The 16,496-nt window shown below is 43.4% G+C and overlaps 2 protein-coding genes across 5 annotated transcripts in view; both read left to right on the forward strand.

The window, feature by feature from the left end:
• Nucleotides 1-4,758, forward strand: part of DDX52 (DExD-box helicase 52) — a 35,046-nt gene extending 30,288 nt beyond the window's left edge. For both annotated transcript variants that reach the window (XM_070735282.1, XM_070735281.1), the window contains exons 13-15: nt 390-461; nt 2,121-2,213; nt 4,084-4,758. In XM_070735282.1, coding sequence (XP_070591383.1) covers nt 390-461; nt 2,121-2,213; nt 4,084-4,165 — 247 coding nt within the window. In that variant the 3' untranslated portion in view covers nt 4,166-4,758. The remainder of the gene's footprint in view (nt 1-389; nt 462-2,120; nt 2,214-4,083) is intronic.
• A 2,781-nt stretch (nt 4,759-7,539) lies between these two features.
• Nucleotides 7,540-16,496, forward strand: part of SYNRG (synergin gamma) — a 98,182-nt gene continuing 89,225 nt past the window's right edge. For all 3 annotated transcript variants that reach the window (XM_070735283.1, XM_070735285.1, XM_070735286.1), the window contains exon 1: nt 7,540-7,701. In XM_070735283.1, the coding sequence (XP_070591384.1) occupies nt 7,559-7,701 (143 nt within the window). In that variant the 5' untranslated portion in view covers nt 7,540-7,558. The remainder of the gene's footprint in view (nt 7,702-16,496) is intronic.

The following is a 16,496-nucleotide window of genomic DNA, read 5'->3' on the forward strand; positions in this document are numbered from 1 at the left end:
CGCTGGGATTCGTGCGGTAGAAGGCGGTTCCGGAGGTATTCTGGTCCACTGCCATGTAGGGCTTTAAAGGTCATTACCAACACTGTGACAAATTAAGACAAATTTGGACCCAGGTTGTCTAGCTCTAATCCCTGCCTTGGCAAGGGTCCTCGGGGAGGGGTGGCGAATGAATGAATGAATGAATGAATGAATGAGTGGTATAGATAACGGTGCAGATAAGAGTTTGATCCTAAAATTTTCAGCCATTATGATTGATTGATTGATTGATTGATTAGATTTGTATGCCGCCCCTCTCCGAGAACTCGGGGCGGCTGTCAGCTTTAAATTTGTGAAGGATTCTGGATTCTATTTTCCTCCTGCCTTTCATCTCTTGTTTTGTTCCCTTTCAGCATAGCCTCCGTTATCCAGAGAGCTGGTTGTCCTGTCCCGGATTACATAAAGCACTTTCGCAAACTGCAAAGGTATGTTCTTTGAGGTCAAGGTGAATCAAGAAGCTAAGGCGGGAAGGTCACTGCGTTCTGGGTGATTCCAATTGCCTGGAATCGCATTAGCTCTTTCCTGACACCGCTGCTGAAGTTAAGATCAAACAGGTGCTCTGGGCATGCAGCTTTTGGCTCTTGATAGCAAGCAGAGGGGGGAATCTGCCAGCGTTAAAGAAAAAAAATTGGCAGTGATGGCCTCATTGGCGCTTTACATATTGATTTCAGTGATAGTTTTTCTTGGGGGATTCCTAAGGGCATAGGCCAGTGATGGTGAAACTTTTTTGGTTCACATGTGTTCTGTCGGGCTCTCTGGTAGACTCCTCCCAAAAATTCACAGGTACAAATTTCAGACACACACACGTTTGAAAATTCAAAACAATGTTCTTTATAATGAAAATTCACTTAAACCAAGCCACCTTTTTGTATAGCGAAGAGCACTGGTCTCCAAACAAACTGGTAATTTGTACAAGTCCCTTATCAGTTCTGTGATACTTAGCTTGCAGCTGTGAGGCAATTCACAGTCCTCCTTCTTTCACAAAGTGAAGCACACTTTGCTCTGGTTTAGTTTCAAAGCGGAGAAAAATCAGCACACAAAAGGTCAAAGTGAGTAAAGCAGTCACGAAACACAACGATTAGATAATCCTCCCCAATGGCCAAACCCACAGGCTGCTCTTTATAGCAGCCTCACTAATTACCACAGCCCCACCCAACCACAGGTGGCCTCATTTTCTTTGATAATAATCTCTCAGTTGTTGTTGCCTATGCATCGCTCTCCGCATGCGTGGCTGTATCATTAACTCTTGTTCTGAATCCAAGGAGGAGCTAGATAATTGATCTCCTTCTGAGCTGTCTGCCCCACTCTCCTCCTCCCTGTCACTCATGTCTTCTTGGTCAGAGGAGCCTTCATCAGCAGATTCCACCGGGGGCAAAACAGGCCTGCAGCATGTGGATGTCTCCCCCACATCCACAGTCCTTGGGGCAGGAGCTGGGCCGGAGCTAACCACAACAACATGCCAAAAGGGTGCGTTTTTCACACTCTGGGGCTTCAGGAACCTTCCCTGAAGGCTCCGGAGTGCAAAAAACAGCACAATGGCAAACAGGCCTCGAAACCATTTTGGGCATTGGAGTTTGAAGACCTTTGCTTTCAACAATGAAGCATCCCCGGTGGTCCTACTCTCTTTAAAAGAGAGGTGGAGGGAAAGCCAGGCATGCAGGCCAACCCCACCTTGGAAGGGGAGAGGCCACCAGACAGGCTAGAAGTGATGCAGAGTTCCTGGGAGTGATGCTGTCTGCAGATTTAGTCCTTGACTTATGACCAGTCCTATGAGCCACGGTTGCTGACTCCTGGTTTAGTTCAAGATGACTGACTGAAATATGCTTTCACACTTCATTCTTTAATCCTTTTTTTGGTCCAGGTATTCCTATAACCATATTATGGTTTCCACTTACTGCTCAAACCAGAATGTGGAGTTCTGTTCAGATTAGCGGTCTGGTGGATTTGATAATTTGCCAGCGCAGGTTCACAATGAGGAAAAGGAAAAGGAACAAGAAAGGAAAAGTGGACTGTAAACCTTGCTAATGAACTATTTTTTATTCTTTTTCCTTTCTTTCGCCTCTGCCCTGAATGTCATAACTCAGCAAGCAAAAGAAGAAATTTACAAAGAAGCCATTGGAAAGGGCACACATCCTTACATCTCCTAAATTCTTACAAAAAAAAGCTAAGAAAGACAAGTAAGTAGACACTCCTGTGGATCCAAATGATTTTGTTTCAAAAGTGCTGCATATAGATGCAAATATAAGTGAATACAGGAACCAATGAAATAACACTGTGCACGTTTCCCTAAATATGCCCATGTTACACCAACACTCTGCAGTCTGCATTGGTTGCCGATCAGTTTCCGGTCACAATTCAAAGTGTTGGTTATGACCTATAAAGCCCTTCATGGCACCGGACCAGATTAACTGTGGGACCGCCTTCTGCCGCACGAATCACAGCGACCAGTTAGGTCCCACAGAGTGGGCCTTCTCCGGGTCCCGTCAACTAAACAATGTCGTTTGGTGGGACCCAGGGGAAGAGCCTTCTCTGTGGCGGCCCCGGCCCTCTGGAACCAACTCCCCCCAGAGATTAGAATAGCCCCCACCCTTCTTGCCTTTTGTAAGCTCCTTAAAACCCACCTCTGTCGTCAGGCATAGGGGAACTGAGATATTCTTTCCCCCTAGGCTTCTACAATTTATGTATGGTATGTTTGTATGTATGATTGGTTTTTAAAATAAGGGTTTTTAGCTGTTTTAGTATTGGATTGTCGCATGTTGTTTTTACCACTGTTGTTAGCCGCCCCGAGTCTACAGAGAGGGGCGGCATACAAATCCAATCAATCAATCAATAAATAAATAAATAAATAAACAAACAAATATTCCTAGAAAAACCTAAGAGTAAGACATGTTCTGTTTCCCATTTTGCAAATTTCCTGTTAAGGAATGTAACATTTCCCAATGGATCCTTGACAAATTAACATAGTTGGAGGTCTTCTAGTCCAGGGGTTGGCAACCTGAAACACACAAAGTGTCAAGTGGAAGCCATTGTTTTGAGTTACAGACTTTGGCCTGCCACAAGTGGAATAGTATTGTGGGAATTGGGAAGGGGTGGTTGCATGACAGGGAAAGATACTAGCCACAATAAATTCCTTCCAGAAGATTCAAGGTCATCCTTTGCTCAGCACCAGCCTGAATTGTAAATAAATGCAAATCAGAGCTGAGGAAATAACAGAATATATACTCGTAAATAATTGAACACCCCCCCCACCCACCCAATTGGTGGTGGGGAATGTATGTTTAGTCGGGTGATGGGACACATGCACAGAGCACTGTTGTATGTTGTTTGTATTGTGTTATGTGTGTGCAAAAACCAACCAAGGATCCTGGGTGTTAAGGGAACCGGAGTGTCCTTGTGATGAACTTGTGGGTGTGGGGACGAGGGATGAACCTTAACCTGGGTGGGGAACTGTAGTGTAAGTTAGTATCAGAATGATTACAGTTTGTAACCTACATGGCTCTGTTAATAAATTGGAACTTGGTGATTTTTTTCTCGGATGTTATTTGGAACCCTGACACAAAGAGCCATTTGGGCTCATTTCCCACAGAAAAGAAAACACTGGGAGTCACAAAACCATTTTGACATCTAAAATGAAAAGTAACACTGCATATATCATTTTTTAGTGTGCTGCATTTATGAAATCAATGACCTGCTACAGAGAAAATCATAAGATCATAAGCACAGTTCCATTTAGTAAATATTTTGCTTAATGACCAAATTGCTTGTCCCAGTTGTGGTCGCTAAACAAGGACATTTTCTATTTCCAAAGATCTATTATTCTTTTTGAGAATCAATTTCAAACCACCTGAATCCAAATCAGTACGCTACCACTGATTTTGGGTTTTCAGCTATAAACAAGCCACGCAGAGTCACTGGAAGTTGGGTGGCATATACAGGTTTAATTTGTTATTATTCTTTTTGAAATAAGTGGCAATTAACATTTTGGTTTGGTTTTTAAAATTTCCGAAAGTTGGCTGTGGTTCTTATAACTTATTTTTTCTTTTATAGGACCCATGTCCAGAAAATGAAAAAGAACTCCAAGGAAGTCCAGAGTAACCATTCTCAGAAACGGGCAACTCCAGAAAATTAACTCAGTTGCTTTATCAAAACAAGGGTTTTTTTAAAAAATTGCCAGAAAAATAAACCCGGGGAGCCCTATTTCGATGGAAAAATACTTTGTTAAAATATTAATTTGTATTTTGGTCTGTATTTATGTGCAACGTTGAGATTGTTGTAAAACATTGGGAGGTTTTGTAGTCTCGTCATTGCTTCCTGCCTTCCTAATTTTCAGCTGGAATTGCCATACATTCTAGTTTAAGCATGACATTAACCTTTCATATCCCTGTCCCATTTAGGAGAGATTTCTTGTGCCCTTAAAGTTGGATGCTTAAGGAGGGAAGCAGAGATGGGAGATACTGTTCTAAGGTAGATGAATGCCAAATCTACAGGGTCTCTATATTTCCCCACTTAGACTGATGGAGTCTCTTAAAATGAACTTAACTTGCAGTCAGTTCCAGTAATGGGAGGGGGGGAGGGGAGACGCAGTAGGGATGGTAAGTTTATGCACTATTTATTGAATACTTAATAGGGTTTTTTATTTCCCTTCCTTCTGTAGTACCTTAGTATGATCTTTAATTACTTTTAAAATAGGAAATAATTAAATAGCATGTTTTTACCCATAAACGCTTGAATCATTTTAATCATTTTCCAGAACTGAACTTTTATAGCAATTAAAGAAAATTGAGCTAATTGCCCAATCTGTTATCATACTGAACCTTGTGGCTTCAGTACAAAACCTTAACATGTTTCTCCTCAACAAATAACGCTGTCTATCATTTGTCCTTTTTGTGGCTATTCAAATAATGTGACTTAATCAACTGAAAAAGAGTCCAAGCACCTTATTTGAAAACTTATCTTGGTAGGTAAGCCACTCCCACCCAGTCACATGACATTTAAGCCACCACCCCTGGTCACATGATTGTCAAGCCACTCCCACCTGGTCACATGGCTGGCAAACCACTCCTACCCAGTCACATGACCATCAAGCCATGCCCACAGCGCGGCAGTAAAAATTTTGGTAGCCCATCACTGGTCAATACAACCATGTATATAAATCAACTGAGTTAACCTGACAGGCTGACTGGGGAATTCTGGGAGTTGAAGTCTATATACGTCTTAAAATTTGCTAAGTTTGAAAAAACACTCAAAAGGAGCTTCCCTAGCCACCATTCAGAAGCATGCGTCCTACGAATGGATGGCGTCTGTGCAGCTTTGTCATTGCCTGCTTCCTTCCAGGGCTTTGCTTACAGCCAGGCTGCCTTCCAGAACAACTCTAGCTCCCATCATCCCTAACACATCCCCTGCGATTATGGGACAAGCGGGCAATCACAAGGTGGCAACGACGCCCCTTCTCCCAGCTGCTGGTTGCATCCACTCTGAATGGGAGCTGCAGGGGATACTTGCATCCACAGTCCCCTTTCTGTGCCAAGAACGATTGTTTGTGGAGTCCTTCCTGTCCTGGGGACGATTGTATGTGAAATTCTATGCGGGAGAGAATTGCATATGGAATCCATATCGGGAGTCTTTTCTGTGCTCGCGTAAGGGCATCTTTGTATTGGAAGTTATTTCTGGGCAGGGGATGATTGCATTGGGAGTCCTTTCTGTGCTGGGAATGATGACATTTAGAATCCTTCGCAACTGGAGTCCCTTTCTATGCCAGGGACAATTGCAGCCCTTTCTGTGCCGGGAATGATGGCATCTAGAATCCTTCGCATGTGGAGTCCCTTTCTGCACCGGGGATGATGGCATGTGGAGTACTTTTGCACCTGCAACTCTTTGTGCCAAGATGCTTACTTCAGCAGCCGTTCCTGCCCTGACCAGAGGCATGGCTTAAGTGGGAAAGGGGCGTGCATGTGCACCAGTGTGCCTACCGTTCCTGGGTAGATATTTCCCTCTTATTAGTACCCACCTCATGTCTATCAACAGTGTTATATCAATGTATACAACCAATACATCCTTGACAAAACAAAATGGTAGATAGATAGACAGGCAGACAGAGACAGACAGACAGGTAGGTAGGTAGTTATAGATAGATCTCTATAACGGTCTGGTTTGGTTCTGCAACCCAACAAGACCGACAGACTTCAGAGAATAATCGGAATTGCAGAAAAAACAATTGCTGCCAACCTGCCTTCCATTAAGGACCTGTATACTGCACGAGTCAAAAAGAGGGCTGGTGAAATATCTACTGACCCCTCGCATCCTGGACACAAACTCTTTCAACTCCTACCTTCAAAATGTCACTACTGAGCACTGCACACCAAGACAACGAGACACAAGAAGTTTTTTCCCTGAACGCCATCACTCTGCTAAACAAATAATTCCCTCAACACTGTTAAAACTATTTACTATGTCTGCAGTTCTATTACTACTAGTTTTCCCCCCCATCATTCCTATCACCCATTTCCTCCCACTTAAGACTGTATGACTGTAACTTGTTGCTTGTATCCTTACAATTTTTATTAATATTGTTTCTTCATTGCTTATTTGACTCCTATAATCATTAACTGTTGTACTTCAGGATTCTTGACAAATGTATCTTCTCTTTTATGAACACTGACAGCATATGCATCATAGATAAATTCCTTGTGTGTCCAATCAGACTTGGCCAATAAAGAATTCTATTCTATTCTAAGGTAGGTAGGTAGGTAGGTTAGATAGATAGATAGATAGATAGATAGATAGATAGATAGATAGATAGATAGATAGATAGATGATAGATAGATAAGATGATAGATAGATAGATAGATGATAGATAGATGATAGAGCTATTGATAGATGATAGATAAGATGATAGATGATAGATAGATTAGATAGATGATAGATAATAGATAGATGATAGATAGATATTGATAAATAGATGATAGATAGATGGATGATAGATATATAGATATTGATAGATAGATAGATGATAGATGGATTATAGATAGATATTGATAGATAGATAGATAAGATGATAGATAGATATTGATAGATAAGATGATAGATAGATATTGATAGATGATAGATAGATAAGATGATAGATAGATTAGATGATAGATGGATTATAGATAGATGATAGATAGATAGATGATAGATAGATATTGATAGATAGATGGATTATAGATAGATGATAGATAGATTATATAGATAATAGATAGATAGATAGATAGATAGATTAGATTAGATTAGATTAGATAGATAGATAGATAGATAGACAGACAGACAGACAGATAGATAGATAGATAGAGGTAATTGGCCACAAGGGCTCCCAGAGGCTCCACCCCGCCTGCATCCAGAGACCGAGGAGCGTCGTCAACCCTCCAGCGAACACCTGACACCCCGCCCGCCCGAGCGACTCATTCAGCGAGCGCGCGCCGGCTCTGCCCCGGAAGAGGCGGCTGCGGCGGCCCAGCTGACAGGAGGCGGAGGAGGCGGCGGCAAGATGGCGCTGCGACCGGCGGGGCTGGGGGCAGGAGCCGCCCCCGCCGGGATGCCCAGCGTCGCGGCCGGACCGCCGGGGATGCCGAACGCAGCGCCGGGCGCAGCCGGAGCGGGGACGGTCGCGGGGAGCCCCGGGCCCGCCAGGTAGCCGAAATCCCCGCCCCCGAGGGGCGTCTGGGCGGGCAAAGAAAGATTCTGAGGGGGGGGGGGGAAAGGAGGGAAGAGGAAGCTCCCTCAGGAGGGTCGTGAGGGGCTCCATTGGGCCCCATACTCCGTCGGTGTGTATTGTGGGGGGCGTGTCTCCTCCGCTTTGGGGGGGGGGGGTGGCAAGCTGGCTGAGAATGCGTGGGTCGGCTGAGACATGGGTGTTGGAGGGGGCCGCACCTGGTGAGACCCACATCACCGCTCCCTGTTATTCAAAGTGGGATCCGGTGGGGGATCGAGTGCAAAAGTGGGTTCCAGTGGCTCTCCAGGAGACCTCAAGAAATCCACCTGGCAGACCCGGGTGACAAAAGCAGAATTTGAGGAAGTAGCATTAGTTTAATAGCATATACCTACGTAGAATAAAGGGATATAAAGAGATATAGGTTCAGAAATCGTCTTTTATGGTTACTTTTTACTTATGTGATGTTTATACAAACTACTACTATCCTATACATGATAAATTAGATAGATGAGTGGATGGATGGATGGACGGACGGATGACAGACAGATAGATTGATAATAATAATGATGATGATGATGTATTGTTGTTGTGAGCCGCTCCGAGTCCTCGGAGAGGGGTGGCATACAAATCTAATTATTAATAATAATAATAATAATAATAATAATAATAATTATTATTATTATTATTAATTAGATTTGTATGCCGCCCGTCTCAGAGGACTTGGAGCGGCTCACAACAACAATACAACATGTAGAAATCTAATATTAAAAACAATTTAAAACCCTCATTATAAGAAGAAAAACCATCACACAACCTAACAATTCATACATAAAACCATAGTAGCTAGGGATATATAAATTTCCCCATGCCTGGTGACATAGGTGATAGATAGATAGATAGATAGATAGATAGATAGATAGATAGATAGATAGATAGATAGATAGATAGATAGGTAATAGATGGATGGATGGATGGATGGATGGATGGATGGATAGATAGATAGCATGAATTAAAATAAATAAAATAAATGACATGAAGAATGAAGAATTCTGATTCTAGAAGAGACACGGACAGTTTAAAGATTTGCAAGAGTACGTTATCAGTCTGTATACTACACAAGTCAAAAAGAGGGCTGTGAAAATATTTACTGACCCCTCGCATCCGGGACATAACTTGTTTTAACTCCTACCCTCAAAACGTCATTATAGAGCACTGCACACCAAGACAACTAGACACAAGAACAGTTTTTTCTCCGAACACCATCACTCTGCTAAACAAATAAACAAAAAAATTGTAGGGATGCTGCGACGGTCGTAAGTGTGAAAAACCATCCGTATGCCTTTTCCCCCCAGTGCCGTTGCAACTTTGAATGGTCATTAAATGACCATAGTTCGGCAGAGTCTCTGGCTGAGGCCTGGAACAAGGCTGCAGCGGAGGCCCTTGACCGAATTGCACCGCTGCGACCTCTCCGCGGCACTAGACCCCGTAGAGCTCCATGGTTCAATGAGGAGCTCCGAGAGTTGAAACGCCAGAAGAGACGTCTAGAGAAGCGATGGAGGAAGAGTAAGTCCGAATCCGATCGAACACTTGTAAGAGCTCATATTATGACTTACAAAGTGGCACTCAAGGCAGCAAGATGCGCGTATCATGCCACCTTGATTGCATCAGCGGAATCCCACCCGGCCGCTCTGTTCAGGGTGACCCGCTCCCTTCTTAACCAGGGGGGAGTTGGGGAGCCCTTGCAGAGTAGTGCCGAGGATTTTAACACATTTTTCGCTGATAAAATTGCTCGGATTCGAGCGGACCTCGACTCCAATTGTAAAACAGAGTCAACTGACAACGAGTCAGTCGAGGTGACTGGGGCTAAACGTCTTTGTCCATCTGTCTGGGAGAGGTTTGACTTGGTGACACCTAAGGAAGTGGACAAGGCCATTGGAGCTGTGTGTTCCGCCACCTGTCTACTGGATCCGTGTCCCTCTTGGTTGGTTTCGGCCAGTCGAGAGGTGACGCGGAGCTGGGTCCGGGAGATTGTCAACGCCTCTTTGGGGAGTGGGTCCTTTCCGGCTCCTTATAAGGAGGCACTTGTGCGCCCCCTCCTCAAGAGGCCTTCCCTGGACCCAGCCATACTCAATAACTACCATCCAGTCTCCAACCTTCCCTTTATGGGGAAGGTTGTTGAGAAGATGGTGGCACTTCAGCTCCAGCGGTCCTTGGAAGAAGCCGATTATCTAGGTCCTCGGCAGTCTGGATTCAGGCCCAGCTACAGCACGGAAACTGCTTTGGTCGCGTTGATGGATGATCTCTGGCGGGCCCAGGACAGGGGCTTGTCCTCTGTCCTGGTGCTTCTTGACCTCTCAGCGGCTTTCGATACCATCGACCATGGTATCCTTCTGCACCGACTAGAGGGGTTGGGAGTGGGAGGCACTGTTCTTCAGTGGTTCTCCTCATACCTCTCTGGTCGATCGCAGTCGGTGTTAGTAGGGGATCAGAGGTCGACCTCTAGGTCTCTCCCTTGTGGGGTGCCTCAGGGGTCGGTCCTCTCCCCCCTGCTATTTAATATCTACATGAAACCGCTAGGTGAGATCATCCAAGGGCATGGGGTGAGGTATCATCAATACGCCGATGATACCCAGTTATACATCTCCACCCCATGTCCAGCCAACGAAGCAGTGGAAGTGATGGGCCGGTGCCTGGAGGATGTTAGGGCCTGGATGAGTGTCAACAAGCTCAAACTCAACCCAGACAAGACGGAGTGGCTGTGGATCTTACCTTCCAAGGACAACTCCATCTGTCCATCCATTACCCTGGGGGGAGAATCACTGGCCCCCTCAGAGAAGGTTCGCAACTTGGGCGTCCTCCTCGATCCACAGCTGACATTAGAGAAACATCTTTAAGCTGTGGCGAGGGGGACGTTTGCCCAGGTTCGCCTTGTGCACCAGTTGCGACCCTACTTGGACCGGGAGTCACTGCTCACAGTCACTCATGCCCTCATCACCTCGAGGCTTGACTACTGTAACGCTCTCTACATGGGGCTACCTTTGAAAAATGTTCGGAAACTTCAGATCGTGCAGAATGCAGCTTCGAGAGCAATCATGGGCTTTCCCAAATATGCCCATGTTACACCAACACTCCGCAGTCTGCATTGGTTGCCGATCAGTTTCCGGTCACAATTCAAAGTGTTGGTTATGACCTATAAAGCCCTTCATGGCACCGGACCAGATTATCTCGGGGACCGCCTTCTGCTGCACGAATCCCAGCGACCAGTTAGGTCCCACAGAGTGGATCTTCTCCGGGTCCCGTCAACTAAGCAATGTCGCCTGGCGGGACCCAGGGGAAGAGCCTTCTCTGTGGCGGCCCCAGCCCTTTGGAACCAACTCCCCCCAGAGATTAGAACTGCCCCCACCCTCCTTGCCTTTCGTAAACAACTTAAAACCCACCTCTGCCGCCAGGCATGGGGGAATTGAGATCCTCTTTCCCCCTAGGCCTTTACAATTCTATGCATGGTATGTATGTATGTTTGGTTTTTATATTAATTGATTTTTAATCATCAATACCAAATTACTATTGTACACTGTTTTATTGTCGCTGTTAGCCACCCCGAGTCTCTGGAGAGGGGCGGCATACAAATCCAATAAATAAATAAATAAATAAATAAATAAACTGTTGTAAGTCGACGATAATATGTACTGCGTCTGCATACAGACATATACAGTATGATGCCAATAAAGGAGAATATTTGTAGCTGAGAGTTGAAATGGGTCAGTCAATCGGGATTTGAGTCGAGGTGGCGCAGCAGGTAGAGGGCAGTACTGCAGGCCACTAAAGCTGACTGTAAATCTGTAGGTCAGCGGTTCAAATCTCATCACTGGCTCAAGGTTGCCCATCCTTCTGAGGTGGGTAAAATGAGGACCGGGATTGTGGGGGCAATAGGTTGGCTCCATTAAAAAGTACTATTGCTAACATGTTGTAAGCCACCCTGAGTCTAAGCAGAAGGGTGGCATAATAAGTAAGTAAGTAAGTAAGTAAGTAAGTAAGTAAGTAAGTAAGTAAGTAAGTAAGTAAGTAAGTAAGTAAGTAAGTAAATAATAAATAACTGGAAGAGACCCTGGAGGTCTTCTACTTTAACACACACCCCCAGCTCAAGTACAGTGCACAAACCAAGCCAGATCCCTCAAAAGAGGCGGGGGGGACATGTACAGCAGGAGTCCCCAAAATTGGCAACTTTAAGACTTGTGGACTTCAACTCCCAGAATTCTCCAGATGCCTGCGGTACAGGAGAGGAGAATTTGCAGAGTCTACCTTCTTACCTTTTTTGAAACAAGCATAGAAAGTGAAAGTTACATGTTAAGTGAAAGTGAAGTCTCCAGTAATGGCAGGTAATTTCTATAACCTCTAGTGATGGAACACCTACAACTTCTGGAGTGAAGTCCTGATTCAGCTTGCCTCTTCTTATGTTCTTATATTATTGAAGGTGGTTATTTAATTTACATGTAGTCCTTGGCTTGCAACCATTTGTTTAATGATCATTTGAAGTTACAGCAGTGGAAAAAGTGTCTTATAACCATTTTTCATTCTTATGACCCTTGCAATATGCCATTAGTCTATTCCTATTCCGAATTCATCCCTCTTGCTGGCTAACATCAATTTAAAAATGCCATTAAAATATATATTTTTAATTTATTATTATTTTTTATTTATTAGATTTGTATGCCGCCCCTCTCCGCAGACTCGGGGCGTCTCACAACAACAATAAAACAATGTACAACAAATCTAATAATTTAAAAAAACACTAAAAACCCCTTATTAAAAGCAAACATACACACAAACATATCATGCATAAACTGTATAGGCCCGGGGGAGATGTCTCAATTCCCCCATGCCTGACGGCAGAGGTGGGTTTTAAGGAGTTTGCGAAACGCAAGGAGGGTGGGGGCAGTTCTAATATCCGGGGGGAGCTGGTTCCAGAGAGTCGGGGCCGCCACAGAGAAGGCTCTTCCCCTGGGTCCTGCCAAACGGCATTGTTTGGTTGATGGGACCCGGAGAAGGCCAACTCTGTGGGACCTAATCGGTCGCTGGGATTTGTGCGGTAAAAGGCGGTCCCAGAGATATTCTGGTCCGATGCCATGAAGGGCTTTATAGGTCATAACCAACACTTTGAATTGTGACTGGAAACTGATCGGCAACCAATGCAGACTGCGGAGTGTTGTTGTAACATGGGCATACCTAGGGAAGCCCATGATTGCTCTCGCAGCTGCATTCTGCACGATCTGTAGTTTCCGAACACTCTTTAAAGGTAGCCCCATGTAGAGAGCATTACAGTAGTCGATCCTCGAGATGATGAGGGCATGAGTGACTGTGAGCAGTGACTCCCGGTCCAGGTATGGCCGCAACTGGTGCACCAGGCGAACCTGGGCAAACGCCTCCCTCGCCACAGCTGAAAGATGGTTCTCTAATGTGAGCTGTGGATCGAGGAAGACACCCAAGTTGCGGACCCTCCCTGAGGGGGTCAATAATTCCCCCCCCTCCAGGGTTATGGACGGACAGATGGAATTGTCCCTGGGAGGCAGAACCCACAGCCACTCCGTCTTATCAGGGTTGAGTTTGAGTCTATATATATAAATATATATATAGAAATATATAGTATAACACCGCTTTCTCTCTCTCTCTCTCTCTCTCTCTCTCTCTCTCTCTCTCTCTCTCTCTCTCTCTCTCTCTCTTTCCATTTTTCTGAATGTATTCAAGCAATATAAAGGAGAGACAGACAGAGAGAGAGATTGAAATTATCAAGAAAATAAAATTCATAAATTTCTGACAGTTTTCAAAACAATATACATGTTTGGGGGGGGGTTCCTATATATAGAAATATTTTTCTTCCTTTCTTTTTCTTTCTCTGTACAAAAATCTCCACAGAAAGTTGTGATTTTAAATGAAAACTTTATTATAAACAAGCAAAAACAAATTTCATGTCTAAGGGCGCTCTTACCCTTTCTTCATGTCAATCAGAGATAAAGGGAAAGAGAGAAGAAAGTGAGGGTTTAAGATTTAAATGTTTTTTAATGTATAGTATAGAATAGCATACAGTATCTAAATTTTTACAGTATAGGTTTAGGTTAATGCATTCAGAATATGTAGATTTGCCCTTTCAGTTATAGATCTATATATATATTAATAAACACACGCATACAGTGTAGATAAGAGCAAATAAAATAACTGGAAAATATAAATAGTTTTCCTTGACCAAATATATATATATTAAAAAAGTAATAATTAATATTAAAAATTTGTAAGCAATTTCTTTAGATCAATTATATATAAAATTAGATCATTAGAAGGTTGAACTGGTGCCAGGCTTTTGTTGTTTTTAATGTTTAATGTTTAATCTGTTTGGGTTTTTTATTTTAAATGTGATTTGTATGTTTTTTAACTTTTGATTGAGAGCCACTCAGAGTTGGTTAGAAGATGGGCAGTTATAAATGTTTAAAATAAATTAATATAGTGCATAAGTGCGTAAGATACACATAGAGAGAGTACATTAGAATGCTTCTCTTCATATTTTATATTGTTAGGGAATAGATTAGATCCTCTTCCTCACTTCCACTATCATTTTTTTAATTGGAAGAGTATATTGTAAATTATGGGAAGCTCTCTGTTTTACAGTTTTCACTAAATAGTATCAGGACTGAGCCAAGAGTTTGAAATGGTTATTAAACTTCCAATTACTGATACTTAATTGAATATCTGGTTCAAACAGTAGTTCTTTGCTTAATTTTATATGTGTATTATTAATGAGAGGGGGAAAATCATTTGTTCACTTCTGTATTTTCTATAATGGGCAGATGTTTCCTGATTGACAAAATTGAACAGGTCCAAAGACGGGCTACAAGAATGGTGGAAGGTCTTAAGCATAAAACTTATCAGGAAAGACTTAATGAACTCAATCTGTATAGTCTGGAGCAGTGATTTTCAACCTTTTTTGAGCCGCGGCACATTTTTTACATTTACGAAACCCTGGGGCACATTGAGCAAGGGGGGGGGGGGGGCTAAAAAAAGTTTGGACAAAAAAATCCTCTCTCTCTCTCTTCCTCCCCTTCACTCTATTTCTTTCTCCCTCCCTCTTTCTCTCCCTTCCTTCCTCTTTCTTTCTCTCTCTCTCCATCCCTCTTTCTTTCTCTTCCTTCCTCTCTTTTTTGCTCTCTTTCTCCCTCCCTCGCTCCCTCTATGTCTTTCTCTCTTTCTCTCTCTCTCTCCTTCCCTCCTTCTCTTTCTCTCTCTCTCTCTTTCTTTCTCTTGTTTTCTCTCTCTCTCTTGTTCTCTTTCTAGCTCTCTCGCGCTCTTTCTCTCTTGCTTTCTTTCTCTCTCTCTCTTGCTTTCTTTCTCTCTTGCTTTCTCTCTCTCTTGCTTTCTTTCTCTCTTTTTTTCTCTCTCTTGCTTTTTTTCTCTCTGAGCTTCGCGGCACACCTGACCATGTCTCGCGGCACACTAGTGTGCCCCGGCACACTGGTTGAAAAACACTGGTCTGGAGGACAGAAGGAAAAGGGGGGACATGATCGAAACATTTAAATATGTCAAAGGGTTAAATAAGGTTCAGGAGGGAAGTGAACACAAGAACAAGGGGACACAATCTGAAGCTAGTTGGGGGAACGATCAAAAGCAACATGAGAAAATATTATGTTACTGAAAGAATAGTAGATCCTTGGAACAAACTTCCAGCAGACGTGGTTGGTAAATCCACAATAACTGAATTTAAACATGCCTAGGATAAACATAGATCCATCCTAAAATAAAATACGAAAAAATAGTATAAGGGCAGACTAGATGGATCATGAGGTCTTTTTGTGCCATCAGTCTTCTATGTTTCTATAAATTCATATTAGAACTAGAGTTTAATTTCTCAGCCCAGATGTAATGCTAAATAGGTACATTTTAATGTCCTTTAGCCTCCTAGATCTCTTTTCAGTAATAGAGAATGTTTTTTTTAGTTCCTTCTCAAACCTATTTACAAAGGAAATGATTATTTCAGATCTTTATAATAATACAGGTAAAGTAACACACCCACACACCTTGAGTTGAGTTCAATTTGTGGTGAGTACAGGAACATATGTATTGCATACAAGTCTTTTTTTGTCAACACAAAGGAAGTGGTTTGCCATTACCTGCCTCCAGGATTGTGTGTGTGTGTGTTTATTTATTTCTAGGTCTAGCCCCGTATTTTTCACATTCTGGCAACTTTAAGATGTCCGGACTTTATTTTATTTATTTAATATTTGGATTTTCTAGGCCACCCTTCTCCAGGGGACTCGGGGTGGCTTACACATAAGAGAATACAAAAATGATCATAAAAGCTACATTTGAAAATCCAAACATTTTAAACCCAATCTTTAAAAATCCCCAAAACATTTAAATCCATTCAATCATCTTCATCATAATCATACTATACAGCCGGGACAGAGTGTCAGTGCTCAACGGCCCCAGGCCTGCCGGCAAACGTGTGTTTCTGGGGCAGTGTGAATCTCTGGGGGGAGCTGGTTCCAAAGGACTGGAGCCAACACAGAGAAGGCCCTTCCCCTAGGCCCCCCCAGGCAGCATTGCTTGGCTGATGGGACCTGGAGAAGGCCAACTCTGTGGGATCTGACTAGCTGCTGGGATACATACCTCAACTCCCCAAATTCCCTAGTAGCACATTGCCTGAAGAATTCTGAAAATCCGCACATAAATCCCAGTAGCCGGTTAGGTCCCACAGAATCGGCCTTCTCCAGGTCCCGTCAACCAGACA

This window comes from Erythrolamprus reginae, chromosome 1, assembly GCF_031021105.1.
Source record: "Erythrolamprus reginae isolate rEryReg1 chromosome 1, rEryReg1.hap1, whole genome shotgun sequence".
Lineage (NCBI taxonomy): Eukaryota > Metazoa > Chordata > Lepidosauria > Squamata > Dipsadidae > Erythrolamprus > Erythrolamprus reginae.